This window comes from Peromyscus leucopus, chromosome 1 (assembly GCF_004664715.2).
Source record: "Peromyscus leucopus breed LL Stock chromosome 1, UCI_PerLeu_2.1, whole genome shotgun sequence".
NCBI classification, from domain to species: Eukaryota; Metazoa; Chordata; class Mammalia; order Rodentia; family Cricetidae; genus Peromyscus; species Peromyscus leucopus.
Genome location: NC_051063.1, coordinates 4132233 through 4158008, shown reverse-complemented (window position 1 = coordinate 4158008; position 25776 = coordinate 4132233). Strand labels below are relative to the sequence as shown.

At 53.3% G+C, this 25776-nt stretch overlaps 1 protein-coding gene across 1 annotated transcript; it reads right to left on the bottom strand.

Annotated features, from left to right (window-relative positions):
- Positions 1 to 1570: 1570 nt before the first annotated feature.
- Rab3il1 (RAB3A interacting protein like 1) lies at positions 1571 to 24046 on the bottom strand. Its single transcript, XM_028884286.2, is given in 11 exon segments — positions 1571 to 2586; positions 3190 to 3256; positions 5789 to 5888; positions 7949 to 7974; positions 7977 to 8063; positions 8162 to 8290; positions 9793 to 10011; positions 10656 to 10733; positions 10815 to 10910; positions 11347 to 11602; positions 23783 to 24046. Coding segments are annotated over 11 exon segments (1293 nt in total). The 5' UTR covers positions 23935 to 24046; the 3' UTR covers positions 1571 to 2503.
- Between the last annotated feature and the right edge of the window lie 1730 nt (positions 24047 to 25776).

Below are 25776 nucleotides of genomic sequence, written 5' to 3'. Positions count from 1 at the left end.
TACAGAAGCAAAGAACCTAAGCACACTTTGAGTGTTTGGTATAAAAAACAAAACACTAAGAGGTGGGTTAATACTATGGAGCCCAGAGACTTAGGACCTCTTTGTGATTTTTTTTTCCAAAACAGGAGACTGAACCCAGGGCCTTGTGCTTGCTAGGCAGGCCTCTACCACGGAGGTAAATAAACCCCAACCTTGGGGCCTCTTTCCAATGCCTCTATCCATTTACATGAAGGAGAACAGCATGTTTTAACATTGCTAAGAGGCTGAAATAATGGGTTCTGAGAGGGCTGGGAGCTATGACTAGTGCTAAGCTATTCATTGCTGTTACCAAGGTGTGGCTGTGTTGATGGCCCCACCTGTGGTCTGATCAGGGTCAAAGTTTTGTAGCAGCAAGGCAAATAAGTCAGGGGAGTAGGGTCCTCCACGGGCCTCTGGAGTGCCTCCTGGTGTCTCTTTGGTCCTGCATATGGCTGAGCCCAGAACACAGAAGTTAGAGACTGATTAAGTCCAGCACTCAGGTTTTCATCCTCCCTTGTCCCCAGGTGAACAAGGGTTGACATGGTTAGAGGATGCCTTGGGGATCCCACCTGGAACACCAAGTTTTCCCCTGACATTCGCCTTTGTCTTTACTTTCTTCCATCCAGTGCCCTGGATGTGTTACTGGTATGTTTATTATTGCCAATGTCCAGCATGAGGAGATGTGGCAGGGTCTAGTCAGCAAACAGGTGTCTATGGGGACTGGGAAGACAGGAAAGGACTGGAGTCATAATGGAGCAGGAAGGGGACGTGAGGACACAGAGGTGCAGCAGAGGCAGAAGAGTCCTGGGAACAGGCTACTGACCAGAGAACGTGTGAAGGCAAAGGACCTTGACAGAGCTCTGGCCAGCCCTCCAACCCCACCCCGCTGATCTACCATCTGAGTGGCACCTGGGCCTCAGGCCAATCGAGAAGTTCCTGTAGGTTGCTGACAACCTCTGACCCAACCCAGAATCTGCTGCATCCTCCTTCCAAGAAAGCACAGAGCCCTACAGGTGGGGCAGAGGCAGGAACCACAGGACATCTCCTCAGTCCTACTTTGAGGTCTCTGAGGACCCTGGCTACCCCCACCTCTTTCCACTCGTGTCTGCCATGCCTTGCTCAGAACCCACCTAAGACTGGGGTGAGGCAGTCCAGCATTTCTGTAGCCCCCACTGTCCTATGGCAGGTAGCACCGATCAATCTTGCACTGTCCTGCCAAGTCCCAGGAAGCCCCAGTGCTTTTGACTCCAGGCTTTTAATAGACTGGGGGTCATCGCTGAGGGATAGGGGAATCACAGGTCAGAACTGAACACACAGAGTGGCAAAAAAAAAACCATTCCACTACCCCATAGCCCCATGAAATACTAAGGACAACTCCAACAGTCTTCCCAGCAGCAAGTAAGCGGTGTGAGCAGTGGGGGTGGCTTCAGGATTTGGGGTTAATCCCAAGCACGAGGGCAGTCAGGAAAGGATTTGATTTCATTCCTTCAGATGCCCAAGCCCTGGCCAGAGCCCCAGGGCGCAGGAGTGAAGGCCACTGCTGCCTAGCCCCTACCAACAAAGCCTTCCTTTATTAAACAGAGATTGTGTTACATTCCACTTGAAGGAAATAGGGGCGTGGTGAGGGATACGTCCAGGTTGGATACCCCAAGCCTAGTTCCCAGTGGGCTATGATGGATGGGTAAGGCAGGGTCCAGGTCCTATGTAGCCACTCCATCCAGTACCACATACAGGGCCCCTGTGGTCTGGATGGCAGCCCACAACTACATCCTGAGGCTCCCCTGTGGCACACTTTGAGAAGAAAGAGTCCAGGCCCCTGGCAATTTTAGGGCCAGGGCCTCCTGAAGATGGGGTTGAAGTAGAGATGGAGGGTCAGAGAGACCTCTGTTCAGAAGAATGGAGACAGGGTCTTACTCATTTTCAGAGCACTTTGGGGCAGTTATCCCTCCACTGTGCTCAGATTGGAGACACTTGCCCTACCACTGGGGAAGTCTAATGAGGCCACTTGGGAACAGGGTGAGAGATGGCCACAAGGGGGTGCTGGTGACCCAGAGCTTAGAGGCCGTGGCGGAGCATACTCTGGAGATCCAGCCAGTCCCTTTCTGAAGACAAGGCAGCAACAGAGCATTGGTAACCAGCAGGGACTTTTGGAGGGGGTACTGGCTATTCAAGGGTCCCCTCCCTAGAGCTGAGCCTCTCTCCAATATGGCTCCGAGCTCCTCGGTCTTTGGTGCTTTCTTGAAATTCTCTTGGTGGCTACAGAGCCCAGTGGGCAAGAGGATCATCTCATGAAGTCCAGGGCAGGCTGTCCTTCCGTCTGTCCCAGGAGGAATGGATGGGACTGGCTTAGTTCTGTCTCTACAGCCTGGCTGTTTATCTGTTCTTTCAGCTTCTGGCTCATGCTGGCTCCAGGATTTCTTGACTGTCTGTCCCAAGGCAGCCGTTTGCTCTAGCTCAGAGCCTACTTCAGGCCTGGGGTCACGCCCTAGGCCTCCTGGGGGAAGAAGCCAAGCTTGGCTAGTGACATCCCCTTCCGAAGCCTCATGATCTCCCAGAACATCGGCTCAGCTGCAGACAGAGAGGACAATTCATGGTCACTTGAGACAACTGCCCTGGCCTCCCTGGCTTTGGGCAAGGGAGTTCAGACACTCTGCCACACAGTTGTTTTCATCCTGGGCTTAGAACTACACTTCTCCAGTTGCAAATGTTTTCCCACCTTGACCCAGAGCAGTGAGCTGGGCCCAGGGCATCAGGCCCTGTGTCTGGAGAAGGATCCAGAAGGCAGGGAACCCATGTTCTGGTGGCCATGAAGAAGTAGGGAAGAGTCACAGGAGAGACCCATCATAAAGACCCTTGAATGTCCAAGCCAGTAACAGGAATGATAATTCTGCTGGCCCTAAGGATTTCTAGGCAGAAGAAAAGCAGCATGGCCCAGATGTGTGGAAGGCACCAGGTTTGCTGTCCCAGTGAAGCAGAACCCATCATCAAGGAGGATTAGGGACACTTTATTAATGTACAATGCTCCCTTTTGCTGGCCTTCTACTGAAGGGACCCTAGACTCCTGCCTCTGCTGCTGGACAGGCAGTCTTCAAAGGCACTTAACCAACTCCATTCTGCCCTGTCTCCCTCCCTTGGAAACCATGCCGGAAAAGAACACTAGAGGGCACTCACCATCCTGCCGAACCAAGCCTTGCTGGATGTAGCGAATGTAGGTGAAGAAGTTGCATACTGCCGTGATCTGTGGGCAGAATGGAGAGGGTGTGACCCACCAGATTTCCCCAGACTCTAGGGTCCCCTCCAAAAGCCAATGTAGACCCTATCCCAGAACGGTAAGTCACAGGTACCTGGCAGAGCCAGGGAGTGCTCGCTGACTCTGCTAGAGCTCGGCTTCCAAGGTTGAATTAACAATAGCAAGACACCCACAGCTCCTAAGAGTAACTGTTGCAATGCCTGTAAGTAATGCAGCCAGCGAGACACAGACACTCACCACGCCCATTTTACCAGTGATAAAGACTGGTAAAGCCTGCGGTTAGGAAGCTGTCAGGCGGACATGAAATCAGGCAGCCTGCACCAACATCCAAGCTTAGTCCCTTGTGGACCTGCTCATTCTGAGCAAGGAGGTCTGGGCCCACCAGACATAGACCAGGTGCTATGTATAATTCCACGAAAGGCAATTAGAGTCGCTTTCCCAGGCTACCTTGTCCCTAAGCTAGAGGACCCTAGTATGGCTTGAGGCCTGTTCCCTGCCGAGTTCTGGTGACCCTTTACTGGCAGAAGCACAGTCCCAAAGACTCTCACAGAGAGAAGGGGGCTGTGTTGTTATCCTGCCCAGAGGCCACCCCCATGCCTGGCCTGATCTCACAGCTTCTGAGGGTTTAGGCGACATGGAGCCCACTTTTGTGGGGGAACACAAGGCTAGCTCTTTGGCTAGGCTGGAGGAAGGGAGCTCTGTGCTCCAGACTCCCTCTGGATCTAGCCAAAGCTAAGCCCTGTCTTGGTTTGCCTCCTTTCCCTGCCTCATCCTGCTTCCCTCTCTCCGTTGAGGAGGTCCAGAAATGTCCATGCAGGCTCTGCATCTAGAAAACCAGCCAAGATGGGAGGTAGTGGGCAGCAGGGCCCACCAGAGCCCCTTCCCAGGATTCTGGGACAGGGAAGCCCTACATACGAGGCACCCAGAGGCTGGCAGGTATAAGAGACTGGGGAGGGGAGGTGCTCTTGATAGGCCTCCAAACACAGAACTTGCCAGGAGGCCAGAGAGGGTGCAGGGAGCTGGAGCTGGGAGGAGGCTGCCAAAGGCAGGGTGGTGTGAGAAAGCACAGGAGCATCAGCCAGGTGTGGCTGAGCCTGGTGCTGGGAAGGGGGACAGCGCAACTCCGAGGCCAGGTAACAAGCTGGCAGTGGGCAACCACAGGCGGCTCCTGAGCATGGAGTGGGAGTGGCAGAATGGTATAGTTTCTCCCCGGGGCTGTGCTCTTTGTCAACACCTCATCCCTCAGTCTGTTTGAGCAAGGATCACATACAAACCATTAGACCTCAGCTCCGTTCTCTTCCGCTACACAGCTTTGCCCAGCGGAACTGGACACCAAGGTCACAATAAAAGAAAGTGCTGCGTATAGTTTTGCAAGACACAAGGATAGCCCTTCTGTTGACCTGTGGGTTTAGCTAAGAAGGGATACAGGGGACTTGAGGTCACAGAACAAGGTTCTGGGTACCCTGCAGATACAAAATAGGAGCTGCAGACAATTCAGTCCAAAGACTCCATGTCTAGGCTGTGTGGCCCTGGAGCACGCCCCAGCCCTGTTTTTAAAGGCCATATGGTAGAAGCTGAGGGTGTCCCTAGCCTACAAGGAGCTTAAGGGACACATAGAACTGAACCTACTAACAGCTGCAGGAGCTTGGAAAGGGCCCTGAACTCAGAAAGGAACCTGCATGAGCTGAGCTCTGACTGCAGGTTGATAGGTCCCTGAGCTGAGGCTGCCTGGTGCATCAGTGTCCAGGCGCCTGGCCCAGGAGGAAGGTGAGACTAAGAGTGTTTAACTGCCGGACATGATGGCTCAAGCCTTTAATCCCAGCACTCAGGAGGAAGTGGCAGGCGGATCTCTCTAAATTCAAGGTCAGCCTGGTTTATATAGCAAGTTTTAGAACAGCAAGGACTACATAGAAAGATCCTGTCTCTGCCGGGTGGTAGTGGTGCATGCCTTTGATTCCAGCACTCAGGAGGCAGACACAAGAGGATCTCTGTGAATTCGAGGCCAGCCTGGTCTACTGAGCAAGTTCCAGGACAGGCTCCAAAGCTACAGAGAAACCCTGTCTTGAAAAAAAAAAGAAAAAGAAAAGACCCTGTTAAAAACAAAACAAATAAACAAAAAAAGGGTAATAACCTTTTGGATGCGGATATAGCCAATTGGCAGCGTGCTTGTCTACCATGCACAAAGCCCTGGGTTCAATCTCTAAGACGGTAAAAATCCAGGCATGGTAGAGCATGCCTATAATTCTAGCACTTGGGAAGTGGAGGCAGGAGGATCATAGTTCAAGGTTATCCTAAGTTGGGTTGTGAGAAACTGGCTAGAAAAACTAGCATATTATCTTAAGTCCCTATATTTATGGTTATTTGTCACATAGCAATAGGAAAATGAGGCATTTGGCTATGGTCGGGACCAACCTCTGTACCTCTGAGAGTTATTCAGGCAGTGCATCCCAGCCAGAGGTCCAGAATTCTAGCCTCTGTGGTCCCAAAGAAGCCAAGTGACATTTGTGAAGGATGACTCACCCTGGCCCGGGATGATGGAGAGATGTAATAATGACTCTCAGAGTCCCCAAGGCGGATTCGGTGGTGGCAGGTACGGGCCAGTCCACTCAGGGCACATGTGCTGGGGAGAACAGAGCAAGTGTAAGGCGCTGAATGAGGCTACAGAGGCAGGGACGTGTGCTTGCTAGAGGGTGCATGGACAGTTAGCACAGGAAGCAGGTAGGAAGTAGGGCCTGGCCTTCTCTTCCCTCCCCTCCCAGCTTCCAGAGGAGCTCAGGGCCAAACAAATATGTGGGATGGGGCAAGAGTCCTCAGGAAAGACCTTAAATGCAGCTGGATCCATGCCCACACCCCACCCCAGTTCCTTTTCCCACACAGGCAGAGGAACTTGGTCAATCTCATGTCAGACCAAGTATACCAAAGCCTCACCCTCTGCAGCCTCTTAAACTGCCCCCCCGCCACATTACTGGGGACCTTGTGCCCAATCACCTCTCTCCCTAACTGAATTCTGGTCTGACTGCCTCCACATCCCCCACCAGGGTTTTTCCCTATGTCATCTCCTGCCCACCAGGCCTCACTAAGAACCCTTCCCATGTCATCTCTCTCCTCAGCCAGGCCTGGGAAATCCACTTAATACCTTCAGCTACCCACATATTAGGTTTCCAGGGTCCTGAGAGCCCATTGTCCAGCCTCCCACCCCCAAATCTTGCTCCTCCACTGGTCCCTGCCTCCGTGAAGAAGTCTGGAGCATCACCTACAAGGCTCCCTCCCCCCCACCTGCACTCAGTTGCCATGTTCTCAGCCTACATTGTCCCTTTCGCTTGGATCCCCTCAGCTCCTTCCAACCTCTCTCTACTTTCTCTACCCTTCCTTCTTCTCTATGTTACAGCCAGGAGCATCTCCGGAGGCCACGTCTAACTCATCACCTTTCCCCGTGACTTCCCTATTGCTCAGGAAATACAGACTCTGAGGTGAAGGACAGTTCATAGTGTTCATTGCCTCTTCCTTCACTGTGAGGCTGAACCTTCACTGAAAGTTCACCAGAGGACTTTCTTTTAAGGTAACACATGCTGGTGACCCTAAAACACCAGCCGAGTGGGTTGGTGTCCTAACTGGTAAGGACTCTTTAAACTCTGGCCTCAAACAACCCTGATCCATGGGACTCAGCCCCAGCTCCCTGATCCATGGCTGTCCTGACTCTGAGGTGTTTACACTCCAGCTTCCCTGGCCTTCATTCATTCTGTTTCCTCTGCCTGTAAAGCTGGCTCGGATGGTCTCTCTGTGTGGCCAGGCTTCCTTTGTGGGACCAGCCCCACCAGCCACCTCTAGACTACCAAGGGGGCAAACCTGCCCGACCCTCAGTCCACCTCGACTGCTCACTTCTGTGGCTACTCTTGCCCAGTGCTGACTGAGCAGCACGCAGGTAAGCTGCCAGGGCTATGAGTAATTTACTGGCAGGAGATCGAGCCAGCCGCTAGCAATCACTTATATGCCTATCAGAGCCCTGTATCTCTGTGAGACAGAAGAGGCGGGAGAGGGGGAATGGATGATGCCAGCCAGAAGAGACTGGCAGCAGGAATTTTTGTCAAAGATACTTTCTGGACCTAAGTGGGGATAGTGATGACTGTTCCTCTCTTGTGGTTTAGTGTTTTCCCTTTTTTTTTAAATTTTATAATTTAATTTAATTTTACATATTAGCCACGGATTCCCCTGTCTTCCCTCTTCCCGTGTTTTCACTGTTTTAAAGCAGGGTTTTGTGTAGCCCAGGCTTGTCTTGAAGTTGCTATGTAGCCAAGAATGATCTTCAATTTCTGATCTTCCTGCCCCTACCCCGCAAGTGCTGGGATCATAGATATATGCCGCTCTGCTTGGTTTTACAAGGTGCTGGGGATGGATTCCATGGCTTTGTACATGCTAGTCAACGACTTGATAAGCTATACCCCAGGCCCACGTCTTGGGAGTCCCTAGACTAGGTTAAAAAAACAAAAAAAAAAAAAAAAAAAAAAAAAAAACCAGGAGACTGTCACCCTGAATGTTACTGTTCCTACCTACCCTAGATGGGCTCTATAGCTCATCTAGGAGGCCCAAGACTCAGGCTCCTATCCCAGTCCCCTAGGGTGCTGCCCAAAGCTTTTGGACCTTCCCGCATGGGCAGGAAGGGGCCTAGAGCACTAAGCTTACTTGGTGTTGTGACATTCAACAGTGGGGGCACCTTCACAGCAGGCAGAGTCTGTGAAGCCACAGGCTCGATGGTGAGCGTATTGTCCTCCACAGCAGCCCGCACCAGAGCTGAGAGCTGTAGCAGATCAGGGTACAGCAGTAAGATGCTGGGTGACTGGGAACTCATAGGATGGGTCCCCAGCTGGCCACCCTTGGCTCCCCAGCCCGCCTCACCTCCTGCACTGTGAAGTCGAGGCAGGGGCCCACATCCTCCCGGTACACTCTTTCCAGGAAGGGGCAGTCCTTATCCAGGGTAGGTGATGCCCTCCAAGCCTGGAACTCTGAAAAGAGGGTCGTATCCACCTGCAGGGGAGGGGAGCCAAGTGGGTGCAGTCAGGGATGAGGGTGAGCACCCCAGAGAAGGCAAAGCTGATGGAGAGGAGAACAGGAGATGCAGGAGGGCTCAGTGGCCCATCAGGCCTGTCCTCAGCAGCCATGCAGGAGAGCAGAGTCCAGGGAAGAAGAGGTCCTGTCTGCCCTTTGCACCAAAGAATTTAGAACAACACAGTTTGTGTCTGGGTGTACATTAAGTTTCTTGGCACTGCAAAATTACAGACTTGGATCCAGGGCCTTGGCCTGAATTCTGCTACTGACTCCTTTTGGAAGAAACATCAAGAGCAAGCCTGTAAGAACCTGTGGGTCCCCAAAGGCACCCACAGGTCCCTGTAGGTCTAGAATGCACATATAGGTACATGCACACAGGAGAGAACATTCCCAGGTTTCCCTGCTGCCCAGCTGAGGAGGCAATGCTGGCCTGCCCTGGGCTGCATGCACAGTAAGTGAAGCCCAGATGGGAGAGGAAGGGGTGGCCCCTTAAGGAGCCATTACCTGTCGGGAAAAGGAGAGAGAGGTAGCGGAGTTGGGGGCCATGGGCGGCTCCCCAGATGGGGGCTGCCAGGTCGGCTCGTAGGTGAGGTGGATGGCCTTGCTGGGGATCACGCACAGGAGCAGGGAGAGTAGAGGGGGCAGCCCAGGCTGGGCCAGGGGATGGGTGGACAGATGGACAGACAGACATACAGAGACAGACAGGAGGAAGGAGGAGATGTCAGTGTCCAATGGGAAGCTCAGTGCTCAGAAGGAGACTGAGAGGGCTTTGCTTGCACCTCCCTGGAAGCTCAGGGGACAGATGAAGAGCGTTCTGAGTTAGGATGGGCTTGAGCGAGAGCCCCAGGAAGCTGGATCTCACCCCACGTCTCCCCAGTATTCACCGGATACAGCCTGAACTGGCTCTTTCCTGTCCTCAGTTCCTCTCCCAGAGGGGGGTGGGGGGCATGTGGCATGGGAAGAGCTTACAGCTACCCAAGGACCTGTGGTCATGTCAGTCCAGCCTGGACCAAGCCTCCCTCCCGCTTTTCCCCACTGAGTCGGGACAGAGATGCTTCTCTAAGGTCATACTTGCCTCAGCACCACAGCCAGAGGCACTGAGGACCCTAGAATACATAAACACGTGCGAGGTGGTCTTAGACCTCAAGCCTGTAGCCACACACCACCAGGTAGCCCCTCTCTAGATGTCCAGGGGCACTGGTCTTGCCACTCTTCGCATAGGAAGTGCATCTCTGAAGAGGTTTCCTGAGAGAGGACCTTTAGGTTCTCAGAGAGCTCAAATTCAGAGATTACCACCTCCTGCTTGCAATCAGAGGAGCCTGCCCAGCCTTCACAGTTCAAGGGACCCTGAAGCCCAGAGCGGGGAGAGACAGGTGGCAGGTCCCACAGGAGGGGTCAGGCTGGCCCTCCAGGATGCTCACTTGGCGGGTTAGGCAGGATCACCCCTCCCGGTTGTGAGCCCACCACGGCCTGTGCCTCACCTCCTTGCCTTCTTTGTCTGGGGTGGGGATATGCCCTGCAGTGGGACACACAACTGGGCAGAGGGAACTGCTGGTACTCTTATGGCGTGAGTGGCCCTTTCGGGGTCCGGCCTTGGTGGGGCTCAGCAGCTGTGGGTGCAGCTCACGGTTGGGAGAGGCTGGTGTGGACGTGATGACCAGTGTCTTCAAGGCTGTCACCTCTGCCTGTAGCATGTCAATCTGGCCCAGACAAGATGACCATCAACCCCAATGTGGGGTTAACGTCACCATGGCTACCACAGCCTGTCAGCCAAGCAGCCCCAGCAGTAACTAGCCCCTCCCCTCCCCCGTGGAACAACCTCTAAGACATCTGTTCTATAGACAGGGAAACCAAGGCTGAGAAGAGACTCGGCCTGCCTCAGGACACATCCTGAGACTCTGCTGGAGGAGTTCTCTGGGAACTTCTTGGATCTCCTACTGAGTATTCAGTATTCTGAGTATCTCCAGAAACCAAGGACAGGCCAAGCTTCACATTTACTGATTGGCAAACACTATGAGAAAGGAAGCTGCTTGCCTGTGTTCTACAGCCAAGGCCCACATTTCTGCTTTGAAGTCAGGAGGAGAAACTGTAATAACCACTGGGCCCTCCTGGACTACAGAGGATCCCCCAAAAAAAGTCTCTATGGTGCAACAGGAGCACTGATGGAGTCTGGGGGCCCTGGGCTACTTCATTTCAGACCCACCCTGCCTGTCCCAGACCTGGGTTCTCTTGTTCCTGAGGCCTAGTAGGTCTGTGAGGAGCCTGTTCGTTGAGGGCAGTATGCCCCACCAATGGCTGTGATGGGAGCCTGGAGCTGGCCTAGGCACACAGGGATGGGTCTCACCTTGCCCCAGGCCTCCTTCAACTGCTTTTCTGACGCAGCCTGCTTCATGTTGGCTTCCCGAACCATCTTGTGAGCTTCCTAGAAGAGGAGGCACCCCTGCATGAGTGGTCACACGACACCGGCCACCCAGGCCACCCATTCCCAGGCTGCCCAGTGTACCTGGAACAGGCTGGCTGTGAGTTCCTCCAGCTCCTGCTCCAGCTGCGCACGCACCTTGCAAAGCCGTTCACACTCCTCGTCCTTCAGCTTCAGCTCCTGGGTGCAGCAGGCAGGAGGCTGTCAGCCTGCCCCAGCCGGGCTCCATCTCCCCAGCCGGGCTCCATCTCCCCAGCCTGGTGTGAAGCTCTAGCCCACCAGCTCACCTCACCGGTAGCTGCCAATCTCTGGTACTTTAGCCCATGCACAAGGTGAAACCCCTAGCCCAGCCGCCCAGCAGGGCTGGAAGCAGATTTCCGGAGGAGTCAAGAGGTATGAAAACATTTAGGACTTCCGAGACTTCAGTGGTGGGACGCATGCTTAGCACGCTTGAAGCCCCGGGGTTAAACCAGCCTCTTCGGTTCCCAGGACTGCAGCATGGGCCTGGCATGTAGCCTAGGCAAGTGATGATGACCCTTCTCCCTTCCACAGCTATCTGGGCTTGCTCAGTCTGACTGCTCTTCCTCAGCCCTGGACCCCACCCTGGAGCACCCACCTTCTGGGCCTTGTATAGCTCCTCCTTCAGGAACTCTGAACCCTTCTCCCGGATCTCCATGGAGGAGCTGCGCAGGCGCGATACGTCCAGTGGGGCGGCTGCCGAGTGTTCTTCAGCTTGGGCCTCCTTCCGGGAAGCAGAGGCTTCCACCAAGCCCCCTGGGGACTCCCTATGACCTTTGCTGGGGCCAAGGTTTTTCCAGGGGACTGAGACCGCTGAGGGGCCGGTAGGGAGGCCCTCGTCTGGCTGGGGTGGGCTGCAAGGCAAACAAAGACATCAGGGCACACAGGCTGGGGACTCAAGACCTGCCGAGTTGGCCCAGGACCAACCCTAGGCCATATACCTGCCACTTGAGCCTCAGTCTGTCCATCTGTAAAATAGAGCCACTGCAAGCTGTAACTGGAATGTCACAAGGGCAGAATGACCAAGCACGAACTTTCTTAGGGGCCAAGGCAGGGCTCACACACCTTTGTCATCCACTGTCCCCAACCTAGGGCACAGGGCAGTGCTTGGTATGTAGCAGGTGGCCAGTCCAAACTCAATTCACATGTGTTGAGCAGACAGATGAATATTAATGTATCAATGCTTAGAATGAGTCTCTGCTCTCACACCATAGGTAGGGACTGTCCCAGTGATTGCCATTCCCAAGAGTTGAAAGGGGATGAGCAAAAACCTGGACACAGAAGAGGCCGTGAAGTGGGAGCCTTCATCCACACAGTCAGCGAGAATCGAACTTCATCAATAACATGGCATCGCTAATGGAAATGTCAATATGGTAGAAATTCACAAAGGCAGACCAGAGAGGAAGCACCAGGCCTCAGCAGGCAGGCAGGATTCTACAAATAGCCCAGGCATAACAGACCCACTTCCTGCCACCCCCTGGATTTTGTGAGGAGAAAAATCCAGCTCTCCCTGGCCTTCTTCTGTGTGATTTCAGACAGACACCCCCTCTTCTGGAAGTCTCAGAACCACATCAGAACTGGCTGATGCTGAAGCCCTAGGGGCACTGGGGTTCTGCCCTTAACCAGCCCCCACCTCCAAGCTACAGAACCCCTAGAAAGCAGACCCTGAAGAGGGAAGAGAGGAAGGTCTGGCCAGTGGCGGTTGTGCCGAGACAGCACCTCTGATTCGCTTGCTCAGCAAAATCTGGGGCTCCTGAGCCAGCAGCCTCAGGGCGGCAGTGGCTTGGCGGGTTTGGGGGGGGGGGCTGGGCTGACTGATGATAACAGTGGGAAGTGAGGGGGAGGGGCTCAGCCAAGCCTGCACTGGAAGAACACAAGGCCAATGAGACTAGGACTTAGAATAATTGAAAGGAAATTCGGGGGACTATCCCTATCTCCTGTCCTCAAGGCCCTGAGAAGTTCACCAAAGAACCTCTGAACCTCAGTTTCCATCTGAGTAACATAAGGAAAGTGAGATCTCCGAGACAATAGCAGTGAATCCACTGCCCAGCCCAGCCTTTTCTCTGCCCTGGAATGGGCCCAACATGTGGCCTTGAGGCTCCTGGAATTGGGCCCTGCTTGGCAGGGACTTGGCCTCGGTGAGTATAAGGCAAGGACGGAGACTCACCATTCTACCAGTGTGTGTGGCAGACAGATTTTCCCAATACCATTGTTTGGGGGGAGGGTCTTGTTGACACAGGATCCTGGAGGCCTGAGCCCCCTAACAGTGCTGCAGTAGCTGTATTTGGGATGAGAATTCTGCCCAGGAACTGAGAGTTTTGTCTGTGTGTTAGTGTCTGTGTGTTTGTGATGGTACATGCATGTGTGTACACGGATGTGGAGGCCAGAGGTCAACCTTGGGTATTGCCCCTCTGGAGTTTAAGCAAGGTCTCTTACTGGGATCTGGGTTTTGCTGATTGCTTAGGCTGACGGGGGCCTCAGAGATTCTCCTGCCTCTGTTTTCCCCAGGACTATGGTTACAAGAGTATGCCACCATGCCTGGCTCAAACTCAGGTCCTCACTCTGGCCTAGCAAGCATTTTATCAACTAAGCCAATTCCCCAGCCCCAGTGAGTGTGTGTGTGTGTGTGTGTGTGTGTGTCTATGATTTATTTGTATTCATGTACACGTGTATGCCTCTGCCCATGTATGTCATGTGTGCTGGTAATCACAGGGGCCAGAAGAACACATCAGCTCCTCTGGAGCAATAGTAACAAGCAACTGTGAGATGCTTGATGTGGGTTCTGGGAACTTGGGTCTTCTAGTAGAGCAGTAAATGCTCTTAACCACTGAGCTCTCTCTCCAATCCCATACATTATTTTAAATACTCTTTACATAGTAATTGTAGCCTTTTCTCATTCCTATAGATGGGATGCAAGCTCAGAGAGAGGAGGGGGACTTCTGTGGGAGCCCCCAGCTGGTGAGGGGTAATGTGGAGACAGGCAGTCAGGTCATCAGCCACTGTCCTCAGCTTCTGGCCAAGTGGCCTAGTATGGAGTGAGTATTGTAGTCATCATATCTGCTTCATGATCAAGGGCTTCTGGGCCCAGGGAGACACAGTAGGCTCTTTATGAATTATAGCAGGGAAGCTTTACCCAGTCTCAGCTCAAATTAGTTTATTAGACTCTTGCTCTGGCCCAGAAAGCATCCTGACTAGAATGATGGCCAACGGAGGGAGTGAACAGGACTATGGCTGTTCACAGACAGGCTTTGCCCTGGGAATGTCTGAAGTTCCTGGAATCTGCTTTCCCCATAGATGGGTGGAAAAAGCATCAGGCAGAGGGGTGTTATCAGATCAAATAGGAAGTCACTTGTTACAGGTGAACAGGGATCAACCTTTACTGGGCAGAGATGCCTGAAATGCTTGGCCTGACTCTGGGTCCTGCAGCTGAACCTACAGGCACTGTATCCCATGGGAGTAGAAAGGTGTCTTCTGGAGACCTGGGCCAAACCCTACCTTCTCCAATGGAAAATGGTAGTCACAGTCATTCTGGCTAGTCATACCCAGCTTCATCCAGCAGTGTGGCTTGAACCATGCACAGGTAGAGTCTAGGGTTAGACGGAGGAGATCCCACCATTCTGCCAGCTGTCTCTGACTTCAGCCCACTTCCGGGGTGATGGGACCCTATTTCACAGCCAGAGGACAATCTAGAAGGCCTGAGGCAGGGTCTCTGTGACATCTTTCCTCCTAGTAGAAAAGTTCAATGCTCCAAGGTTGGAAGTAGGAAGCAAGGGAACAGCAGGAGGGGAAGGATGCAGTGTGTGTGTTTGTGTGTTTGTATTTGTGTGTGTGTGTGTGTGTGTGTGTGTGTGTGTGTGTGTGTGTGTTGGACACTCCAGCCTGCAGACCCGCCTCCTTTTCACTTCCCAGCTTCAAGGCCAGTTCTGGTGATCCATAAAGTTCAGAGGAAGAAAGAAAGGTTCCACAGGCCCCACTGAGCAAGGCTCTCTGCCCACACACTTCAATCTGTATGTCAACCCCTCAGGTCTCCAGTGGGTCAGGGATCCACATCCCTGTACCTCCTCAGTCCAGGCTCTGTGGGAAGACAGTCTTCTGTGAGGCGTACTATGGGATGGGAATGAATCTTCTAGGGATGGCAGATACTAAGAGTCAAGGTCAGAGTCAGGTGTGATGGCGCATACTAGGGAGCCAGAGGCAGGCAGATCTCTGTGAGTTTGAGGCCAGCCTGATCTACAAAGTGAGTTCCAGGACAGCTAGGGCTGTTATACAGAGAAACCATCCCTCAAAAAACAAACAAACAAACAAAAAGAGTCAAGGTCAGAGGCAGATGGGGTGGCCAGCATCCCCCATCCTGAATCTGGCTTAGGAGCCTAGGGCCCCCACATACAGGAAGTGCTCTCCTAGGTCACTTCCCCAGGAAACAGAATGCAGTGGCGACAACCCTCAGTCCACCAGGCCTGTCCTATGCAGGCACCAGGGTTTTTTTGTCCCTCTCCTCAAAGCATAACTGAAGGAGAACTCAACTCGGCAGCCTGTTAGTCACTCCGACACTCAAAACCCTTCTTGGGTCAGGAGCTCCTGGCCAGAGCTAAATAGGATCTCTTGAACCCTTTTGAGCTTCTAACCCTTCTAGCCTGAACAAACTAGCCTTTTCTGGGCTCTTCAGCAAGTGGGCATGGCCCTCTACAGCTCTTTCTACGATTAAGAATCCTTTCTCAGCCGGGCGGCAGTGGCACACGCCTTTAATCCCAGCACTCGGGAGACGGAGTCAGGCGGATCTCTGTGAATTTGAGGCCAGCCTGGGCTACAGAGCGAGTTCCAGGACAGGCTACACAGAGAAGCCCTGTCTCAAAACAAACAAACAAACGAGAGAAAAGAAAAAAGAAAAAAAGAATCCCTTCTCTCTTCCAGGCCACAATGGTTCACTAAATAAACAGCAGAGGGGGCCCTGAGCGCAGCTCTGGAACTAGAGAAGGAGGAGACTGGGAGCACAGATCCTACGCTACAGAAATCTTGCCTAGAACTGACTCTCAGTGGGGCAGTGCCATGGTACTGTGGTGGGATTCAGACTCCTTCAGGAGACTAAGAATGACAGACATATGACATTCACATTCACGTAGCAACCAGGTGCCAGGAAAGGGTTTGCGGCTCTCTATAAGCAGCCTACAAGTCCAGCAAACAGTCTAAGTCTTCAGGCCCAAACCAACAAGTTCACAGGGTTCCCAGGTTCCTGGTTCAGGTTCAGGTCAGCCCACCACTGTCGTGACAGTATTGTAGTGAGAGGGACTCCACAGTCGTCTAATCTTAATGACAAGGTAACCAAGCATTGAGACGAGGTTAATGACCTGGCTTGGAATACATAGCAAGGAGTTGGTAGGATGGGAACTGAACCCAGACTGCAGGCACAGCACAAACAGCATGTGACTTGCCCCTCACAAGCAGGAATGAATGGAGTTTTCGGAGAAGTGAGGCAGGATGCAGATGGGGTTTGAGGAAGTTAGAGATTGGTGCCCAAGCAAGGGCGGAGTGGTGAAGTGTGATGCCCAGGGCCGGCGCCTTGCCTGCCAGGCAGGAATGAGCTGGGAGGGGACACACAGACAAAGCATTGTAGGGGGCCATGGGCACGGGCAGGGGTGGTGCAGGACCTGGGTAGGAGGGCAGGTAAAATATGCAGCGCAGTAACTGATTAACTCCGCTCACTGAAAACCAAGGGAAAGCTCAGTGAGAATAGTGGGATGGGAATGAGGAAGTGGGAGGGGGTCTTCAGGGAAGCGAAAGGGGGTGGCCCAGGCTTTTGGGAACTACAGGGTGCTGTGGGTGGCTAGAGGGAAAAGGCAGGACAGTGGCAGCTGTTGGGAGGTGCCAGCAGGAACAGCCAGCATCTGAGCCTGGGCTGAGTGAGGGGCAGCAGAGGGCAAAGAACCCTGTGAATCAGAGACACATCTTGTCTCTCTGATGGTAGGGATCTGGAGAATCCAGTGAGCCCAGGCAAGCAGCCACAAGGGACAGGCAAGAGACAGGGTGGGCCTTAGCCACTGCTGGAGGGGATTAGGGCAAGGGGTGGGAGGGATGCTAGCCACTGATGGGGGAGGGCGCAGATGGGAAAGGGCTTCAAGCACAGCAGTAGGCCCTAGTGGGAAGAAGAGATGAAGAGACTAAGTAGGTGGTCAGGCCAGATTCTTCCTGCTACTGCCCCCAGGCCAAGCCAGGCCAGCCCAAGGGGGGGCTCAACCCTTTGTCTCTCCACCAAGAGCCAGGCCAGGCCTGGATAAGTGAGGGTCACATGTTCTGCTTATATAGGCTTCTGGAGGACTTCCTGTACATTTAGTCCAAGATTTCACACACATACACATAAACACATGCATACACACACACACACACACACACACACACACACACACACACACACCCCTAAGATCTCTGACATATAGCATGTGCCTAGTAAGTGCCTACCCTGCCAGCTTCCACATCCTGATCCTTCCATAGCTGCCAGGAAACTTCCAGGGGCTACATGGCATCCCTTCTCCCTCCCCTTTTCACGATGTACCTTCCCCTACTCATTCTCCAAGGTTTACTAAGCATACATCCAGTGCTGAGGACGGCAGGGCTCTACTGAGAGTCTGCTCCGATCCTGGACACGAATGTGCTAGGCAAGGAATGGCAGGCAAAATACTTCCATCTGTTGAAAGGCCAGGGTGGAGGGAGGGTTCATGGAGGCTGCACAAGTCCTTCCAAAGGGAAGCCTATATGCCTGATCCTGGGGCCCTCAGTCCCCTGTGACTTAGGTCTCAGGGCAGGAGTCCTTAGAGCAGGGAAGGCCCAGAACAGTTAAGTGACTTGCTCAAGATTGCAGAACCTAGATACCTACAACTGTGGAACTCCCTAGTCACTGGCCTGGGGCAAAGGCACGGCCCTCAACACCTGGGAGGCTGGGTGAGCTCAACCTTTTTTCTCAGCAGTCCATTGGAGTTTGGGCCTCCCTAGAGATAGTTATAATTAGTCCCATCCAGCGAGTGGGGAATCTGAGACCAGAGGGTCACACCAATGTTATATAGCTGCTCGGTGCCACAGAACCAGTCCAGAACCCAGACTCTGGACTCTGATGACCAAATGTAAAGTGTCCCGGACTGTGTTGGGTACAGAAATCTCAAAGTATCATCCTCACTCTATTATCTAGAGTGGGCGTGGCCCGCCAAGACCATATACCTATGTAACTACAGGAAATGGAGGAGAAGCCCAGTGTGGAGTGTGTGTGTGTGTGTGTGTGTGTGTGTGTGTGTGTGTGTGTGTGTGGTGGAAGATCAGCCCCTTAAAGTGAGGTTAGACAGCTAGGCATAGCAATGCAGCACCAAGAAGGCTAAGGCAAGAGGATCAAGAGTTCTAGGACAGGGCCAGTGAGATGGCTAAGTGAGGAAGGGTGCTTGCTGTGTAAGCTTGGGGACCTCGGTTCAATCCCTAGAACCCATGTAAAAGTGGAGGGAGAGTACCAACCTCATAAAGTTGTCCTCTGACCTCAACATGTATGCAGCGACCCATGTGCCCCCTCCCCTGTCTTACACCCCCCCCACACTAATAAATTATTTGAAAAGAGTTCTGGGTCAGCCTCGTCTATGTGGCAAGAACCTGCGTCCACATACAAAACCAAAGGAGACTGTGCCTGGGGCTGCAGCTCGGTTGGGAGAGTACTTGCCCAGCACATACAGAGCTCTAGATTCCCACCCCAGCACCACCTAAACCAGCCATTGTGGCTCATGCCTGAGTCCTGGTACTTGGGAAATGGAGAGAAGTGGTCATCCTTGACTACACAGGGAGTTTGAGGCCAATCTATGCTACATAAGACCCTGTACCCACTTCCCCCACTCCAAAAATCAGACTGGAGCTGCCATTTACTTCAAGGCTTATGCTCTAGAATCCTAAGAAGGATCTCTACTCCTGGCTCCTAACAGGGCCCAGTCACGTGTGTTCCGCCCCATTAGGACCCTGCCATTAACAAACACCCAAGAGTGATGCTCAGTTCATCTTACAGCAGGAAGCTAAGCCCCAGAAAGCCTGGATTTGCCAGTCCCCAACTCTTCCTGGACTAGGATCCACAGCTCCTAGGATATGCCTCTTGGAGCTGACATGAGCTTCTAGGGGGTCACATAGCATGATCTAGCAATGTATGAGCCTGAGCATGGTTCCTCTTAACTGCTTCAGGGAGTGGACTGCTTCAAGGCTCCCAAGACCCTAGGGCAGGCTAAGAAGGTCAGACTCTGGTCCCTATGTCTAAGGGCTGGGAGATGGCTCAGTGGGTAAGAGTGCTTGGTGCTTAAGCATGAGGACCTGGGTTCAGATCCCAGTTGGCCATATGTACCTGCAAGCTGAGCACTGTGAGGGCACACGGCACTGTGAGAATCACTAGGGTATACCAGCCACCAGCTTAGCAGAAAAACAAGTTGCAGGTTCAGTGAGAGACCCTGTCTCACGGGATATACAGTGGAGAGAGACAGGACACCTGGCATCTCCTCTGACCCCCATGTACACACACACACACACACACACACACACACACACACACACACACACACACACACAGCTCAATCTGGCCCCAGCCCAGAGAAGGCACTTGCACCCTTAGGGTCATACAGCCATTGCCTCAGTCCACCCAGCATAAAGGCTCACAACTTCCTGCAGATCAGGCTGCTTCTCAAACACACAGCCCCAGACAGAATCAAACACATGCATCCCCAAGCAGGATTGCATCAACTCTGCAGGCACCAGGAACCCACCCCACACACTTTCCAAGCCTCCTTCCCTGGAGTGAAATTCTAACAAACACAGGCTGGCTTTCTGCTCCTCTAAAAGATCTAAGCCTGTCCACACCGCACGGGAGCTCAGGTTTGGTGCCCTGGCTGGAGTGGAAGCCTCATTTCGCCTCTAGCGCCTCAGGTCAAGCTCAGCTGGGGTCTATGAAAGTAAATAGATCTCACCTGTTCCCCTCCCCGAGGGCTTTTCTCCTTCCTTCTTTCTATCCTGGGACAATCCTTAGTAGGAACACCCTCCAGGACCTAGTCTTTCCAACCCAGGGAGAAGGTATTTGCCTAAATTCAAGAAAGGACATCAACCTTTATGAACACAGGGCAGGATCTCCTATTAGATTGACCAAGAACAGGAATCAGCCTTAAGAACCAATGGTCCTAACAGACGTGAGTGGGGACCAGGGATGTAGAAAGGGCTCACCCAAGTCTCAGGGTCTGTGCTGTTCAGCTCTCCAGACTGCGAGTCAGCACAGACTCATCCCACATCTTGAATCACAAGGTTCCAATCAACTGGCCAGGGACCTTGGAGAGACACTGCTAGCTTTCTCAATTGCACTGCTTCCCCAGAGTTCGTGGGTGTTCCCTCCTTTAAATGCGTGCCCCAGATTTACTTTGGAGTATACATACTACCACTCATCCTCCGTCCCCTGCCCTCGCCCCCACCCCCCCTCTTCTCTCATGAGCTCCACTGGAGCTAGGAGGAGTTGGCGCTGTCACCTTCCCTCTCTGGGGCAACTCAGATCGGTCCGCCAAGGTCCTTTCAGCTCTTAGGCAGCAGAGTGTCCTCACGGTACAATGCCACCTTCCGCTGCAGGCAGGACTGGGAGTACAGATCATCTCCCAAGTGGGGTGCAAACAACAGCGGGGACCCCCTGTTCTCCCACCCAGGAGGCCAGCGCGGCCCAGATCAAGCGCAGAGCCACCGGCGTGCGGGGACCTACCCGCTCCACATCCCGGCGCCCCTTGCTCTCCGCGTTGCCGCAGCCGCGTCCACGCGCACAGCCAACTCTGCCCGGGCCCCAGAGCTGCCCTGCTGCCTGTCAATCGCTCCACCGCCGGTCTGTCCCGCTGGCCGCCAAGGTTCGCGGCTCCGCCCCACCCTGGCCCTTCCTCTGCCCTGGGCGGGTCACGTGCTCGAGAGGCGGCCCCAGGCCACGTGCCCGGCCCCGCCCCTCTGCGGCCCAGCCCGGTCCCTCTAGCTGTGTGGGTACCGTGATCCCGCGGAGCCAGGGCAGGACTGGTCCGGTCATCTCGCAGCCAGAGCTGGCCTCGGCCTTTCCCAGCACTCTCTGCCTCGCACTTTTGGACCACCCTTGCCTGAGGTGGTCCTACAATGGCTCCCGGGGGTCTCAGCTCTGATTCTCGCGCAGATTGTCACTCAAAGCGGCCAGACACCTCCTACACACTCACTCAGACTACTAGCCCTGTTACCAGTCTCTGGAGCGCCGAGCTCTGCATCAGTCCCTGTGTGACATTGGACTCCTGGGAAGGGGATGGGGTAGTCCCCAACTAGTCCCATTCGTTGAGCAGTTAACCCCAGAGGGCACTACTTGGGCCCAATTTACCAATTCTGCTTTCCTGAGCCCTCCCCACGTATCTCTGAATTCTGCTCATCCCAGCCTTTCTAGCCATCTTAAGCTCTGGAGACTACTCCACCAACCTCACAAGCACCTGTCAGTCCCAGGTATTTAAAAAACGGTGGTGGCGCACGCCTTTAATCCCAGCACTCGGGAGGCAGAGGCAGGCGGATCTCTGTGAGTTCGAGGCCAGCCTGGGCTACCAAGTGAGTTCCAGGAAAGGCGCAAAGCTACACAGAGAAACCCTGTCTCGAAAAACCAAAAAAAAAAAAAAAAAAAAAAAAAAATAAAAAAATAAAAAAGTCTCTATAAAGCTTGAATCCCTCGCCACTGGTCACCTGTTCCTCAGTTCCTCTGCCCTGCTTTTATCCTGGCCCTGACCACTGACCTGAATGAAGTTCAGCCTCAGATTAGCATCCAGTGAGTAGACTCCATAGCCAAACCCTCCTGGAGTGCTTCTGTGGAGCTCCCACAGGCAGGGTCTGCAAAGCCCCTCTGGGCTTTTGAGAAACACATCTCACTCATCCATCCACACAAAGAGGCAGTCTGCTGCCCCTTCTGAGCTGTCTGAAGACCCTTGCAAAAGCAAGAAACCCTCCAGGCTGGAACCCCTCCCTCCCTCTCCCTTAATCCCCTCTTCTCAGTGGGTGTGAGTCATTTATTGCCTAGGCTGATTTCCAGTTTCTGGGCTGAAATGATCCTCCCTCAACTTTCTCAGTGGCTGTGACCACAGGTACGTACACCATGCTTGACTTACGGAATCCAGTATGGTGGACAATAGATGGGAGACCTGCTTTCAAGGGCCTCTGCCAGGGCCTCAACTTGCCTAGGACCCATTCACCAACTAATAGTGTCTCCTTTCAAAACGAAAATGAGTTAGGCTGGAGAGATGGCTCAGCCAGTAAGGCGTGCATTTTTCTTGCAGAGGACCCAAGTTTGGTTCCCAGCACCCACATCAGGAAATTGACAACCTCCTCTGACTCCAGCTCTAGGGGATCCTAAGTCCTCTTCTGGCCTCTGAGGGCACCTGCATGAATGAGCACAAACCCACACATGGACATATACAAACAAATATTTTTTAAAAATAGAAAAGTGTTCCTTTCCCAGCTTATAAGAACAAGGACTAGCTGGGCGGTGGTGGTGCATGCCTTTAATCCCAGCACTCGGGAGGCAGAGGCAGGAGGGTCTCTGAGTTCAAGGCCAGCCTGGGCTACAGAGTGAGTTCCAGGAAAGGAGCAAAGCTACACAGAGAAACCCTGTCTCAAAAAACCAAAAAAAAAAAAAAAAAAAAAAAAAAAAAAAAAAAAAAAAAAAAAAAAAAAAAAAGAAAGAAAGAAAGAAAAAGAACAAGGACTTAACCAGGCTGGGATCCATGTCTTTTCCCGTGGCTGGCATTTTAGGGCATGAAGAATCTGGACAGCCCTCCAAAGCATCCTTTTTACCCTGACAGACTCTCTCAGCCCAGGTCTCTTGTGTCCTTCCTTCACTCTCTATAGAGTGTCTATCAGGCTATGACTTCTCCTGGGTAAGGACCAACCCCTTCTTGGGACTATGTTCCTCCACCCAGCCAGCCCAGTTTAGGGGCTGGCCCAAAGCAGATGTCAACATATTTTTGTTGACTTGAACCCTTCACCAGCTAAGCCTTGAGTAAATGCTGTTTTCCTGCTCCTTGTTCTGGTCATTATCCAAGGGAAGGAGGAAAAGATGACACAAAAGAGTCCAGGACAGGGTCCCTGCCTTCCAAGTCTTTAAAAGTCAGGGCAAAGATAAATTATGGCAGTGGGATTAGTGGGAGATAAAGGGGAGGAGGTGTCAGCAAAGGTCTACGGTGCCTGCCGAGGGAGAGGCCTCATCCTGGGAGCCCTTGAGGAAGGCCTCAAAGGACAAATGTGTGGTCACCACCCAAGGGCATTGACATGCAATTACTAACCAAAAATATCTTGTCATCTGTACATCTAGACTCTGTGAACTCTAAGCCATACAGTTTCCTCTGGGTAGCACAGGGAACCCTCCTGTGGAAACCCATCCCAGGGAAAGGGATGGACTCAGAGAAGTTAAGGAACTGGTGTCTCCCCGCCAGGGGTGGGGAGGTGGAATCTCTCTATGGCAGTTTTTCCAAGAGACAACCCAGAGCCTCTGGTCTTGCTGGGAGCTGCAGCTGGGTACAGCCAGCCCTCAGAGGGTTACTGAACACCTACTAGATACCTGGCCCAGCCAGTGGGGAGGGAAAAATTAAAGACGTGTCCATAATCACTAACCACAGAAAGCCTCATCTTCCCTCCTTCCACACCGCCTCCTGTCCACTCTCTCCTCCCCACCTCGTTACGCTTAGCCACAGACCCTAGGCTGAGGCTGAAGGCACAGGAGACTCGGGAGACAGCCTGGACGAATCAGTCCCAGATTCTGCAGTTCTGTTTCTAGCTATGACCTACGATGAGTGTCTTACCCTCCTGAGCTTCAGTTTCTACCTTAGTCTAACCCTCAGCTGGATCAGACAATCAGGGCTCCTCTCTGAGTGTCCATCCTATAGGAAGCTCCTGAGATTCTTTCTGGTTCAAAACAGCCCATTGTTCAAAAGCCACTTCTGATCCCTGTGTCCCTGCAGAGTGTCAAGACCCATCCCCCCACCTCCCCTCAGTGTCCCAAGACCAGAGCTCACCTGTTTGCATCCCAGGGCTCCTCTCTCAAGTTCCTCTCAGGTACAGGACTCAAGCCTGATGGGGCATAGCGGACAACGCCTGAGCTCAGGGCCAAGAACACTGGGCATGATCCTCGGGCAGGGCACTGCTTGGGCTCCTCAGAGGCTTCCATGTTTAGGGGCCAGGCTGAGGCCCCTTTGGGCACCACCAGGAAGGCAGGCGGCGAGCCTGCCTCCACGCCAGGCAGAGCCTCACACTAACTAACCTTTGCTATCTCTCAGGAGCAGCAGCCCAGTGGCCGGGCGGGGCCTCCCAGACAGGCTTCTATCTTCTTAAACCCTTAATTATTAACTCCTGAGACTCAACGGGCAGCGGAAGACACGGGCCTCTTTCCTGGGTTATGGGCTCTGAGCTGGACAAGATCTACCTGGGAGCAGGAGGGAAGCTACTCCCCCCGTGCTGATGTCCAGGGCTTCAAAGCTCTCAGAGAGCGCCTGTCCCCTGCCCTCCCTGGCTGAAACATCCAACCTGGCTCCATTAGCACCGGCTGCTGTTTGCCTTTGGACAGGTATTCGTAGTCCCTTAAGCCCTTCAAGGGACAATTGAATCACCGAAGGGCAATTCAATGTAGCTTCAGCCGCTTTGTGCCTCAGTTTCCGTAAAATGCACTGCCAGCCTCTAAGGTATAACCAGTCAGCTGTCATTGCCTTTTCCTTCCAAAAGTTGTTTCCCACGCTCGCTCGCTCTCCCTTTCTTCTGCGCAGGGTGGTCATGGCAATGCTGGGCATTGAAGCCAGAGCCTTGTACATGAAAATACTGAGCCACACATCGGATCCTTACAACTACAACTTCCATTGCGTTTTGTCCCTTTCAAAATGGAAAAGATTTCTTCCTTGGCGGTGGGACCTTGGACGAGTCATTTAGCCTCTCTGGGACTCAGCCCCTCGTCTATAAAATGGGAACTATTCTTCCCTATGAGAGACAGTAACCTTCATGGAGGGTCTACCCTAGTGCCACAGGAGCACCCCCTAACTCCTTCCTCTTCTGCTTACACTCTTGTCTCTGGTCAGCCTTTGGGTCCTTCTGGGCCCCTCCTCACCAGCGCCGCACCCCGCCCAGCCGGCCAGGCCAGCGGATAACAGTATCTCTGCTCAGCTTTGGGCTGTGAAGCCTGCTTGGCTTAATGTAAGCCAGATGCTGGCGGAGGGTTTCCTGGCTGTGAAATTTTCCATGGCCTGCTCCCACCCCCTTCCTGTTTTTGCTTCTCGCTCATCCCCCTACTAAATTCTCCAGTGCCCCCACCTTCTCTGCAGGGCAACCAAGGCCTCACCTGGAAACCATTAGCAGAAAACAGGATGTGCAGAAAGGGGGTGCATCTCTTACCACCCTGACTCACCCTGGCCTGGATGGTAGCAAAAGGCACTGGTGGGGGTGGAGGGAGGGACTCTCAGTGGGGAAACTGAGTCAGAGGTGCTGGGACCTCACAAAAGAAACAAGATACTTTCTGGGCATTTGCTTAGAAGGGAGGGTCCGTGAAGTCCTTGGCCAGAGCCAGTAAGGGTTAACCCTCTCCACTTGCAAATCAGGAGACTGAGGCTTGAGAGTCATCCGGGTCACTGATGAGTGGGCACCTGGAGACAGTTGGGAACCGGCCAGCTGGCAACAGAGCTGTCATCTAGTCTCTCTGGGGCTTGTTTCATACTCATCCCTGCCTGCCCTCCCCCTATTGCTTGAGGTTGAGCCTGGAGTCTGGTCACGAGGGGAGACTCCCCAAGGCGAGAGGTAGCTGCCCAGACCTGGCCGGGCAGGCTCTGAGGTGGATGGATCTACTTCTGCAGGAGCGCCGCAGGGTGACCTTGGGCAAGCAGGCAGGGGAAGCTGTGAGCAGAGGGGGCTGCTCTGTTTGTCTTCCTTGTCCTGTGAGACTTTCCAGGCAGCAAGGATTTGAACATACACCCCACCCGGCCCCCCAACTCCCCCAGCAAGGTCTCCCTCATTCCATGACAACAACACA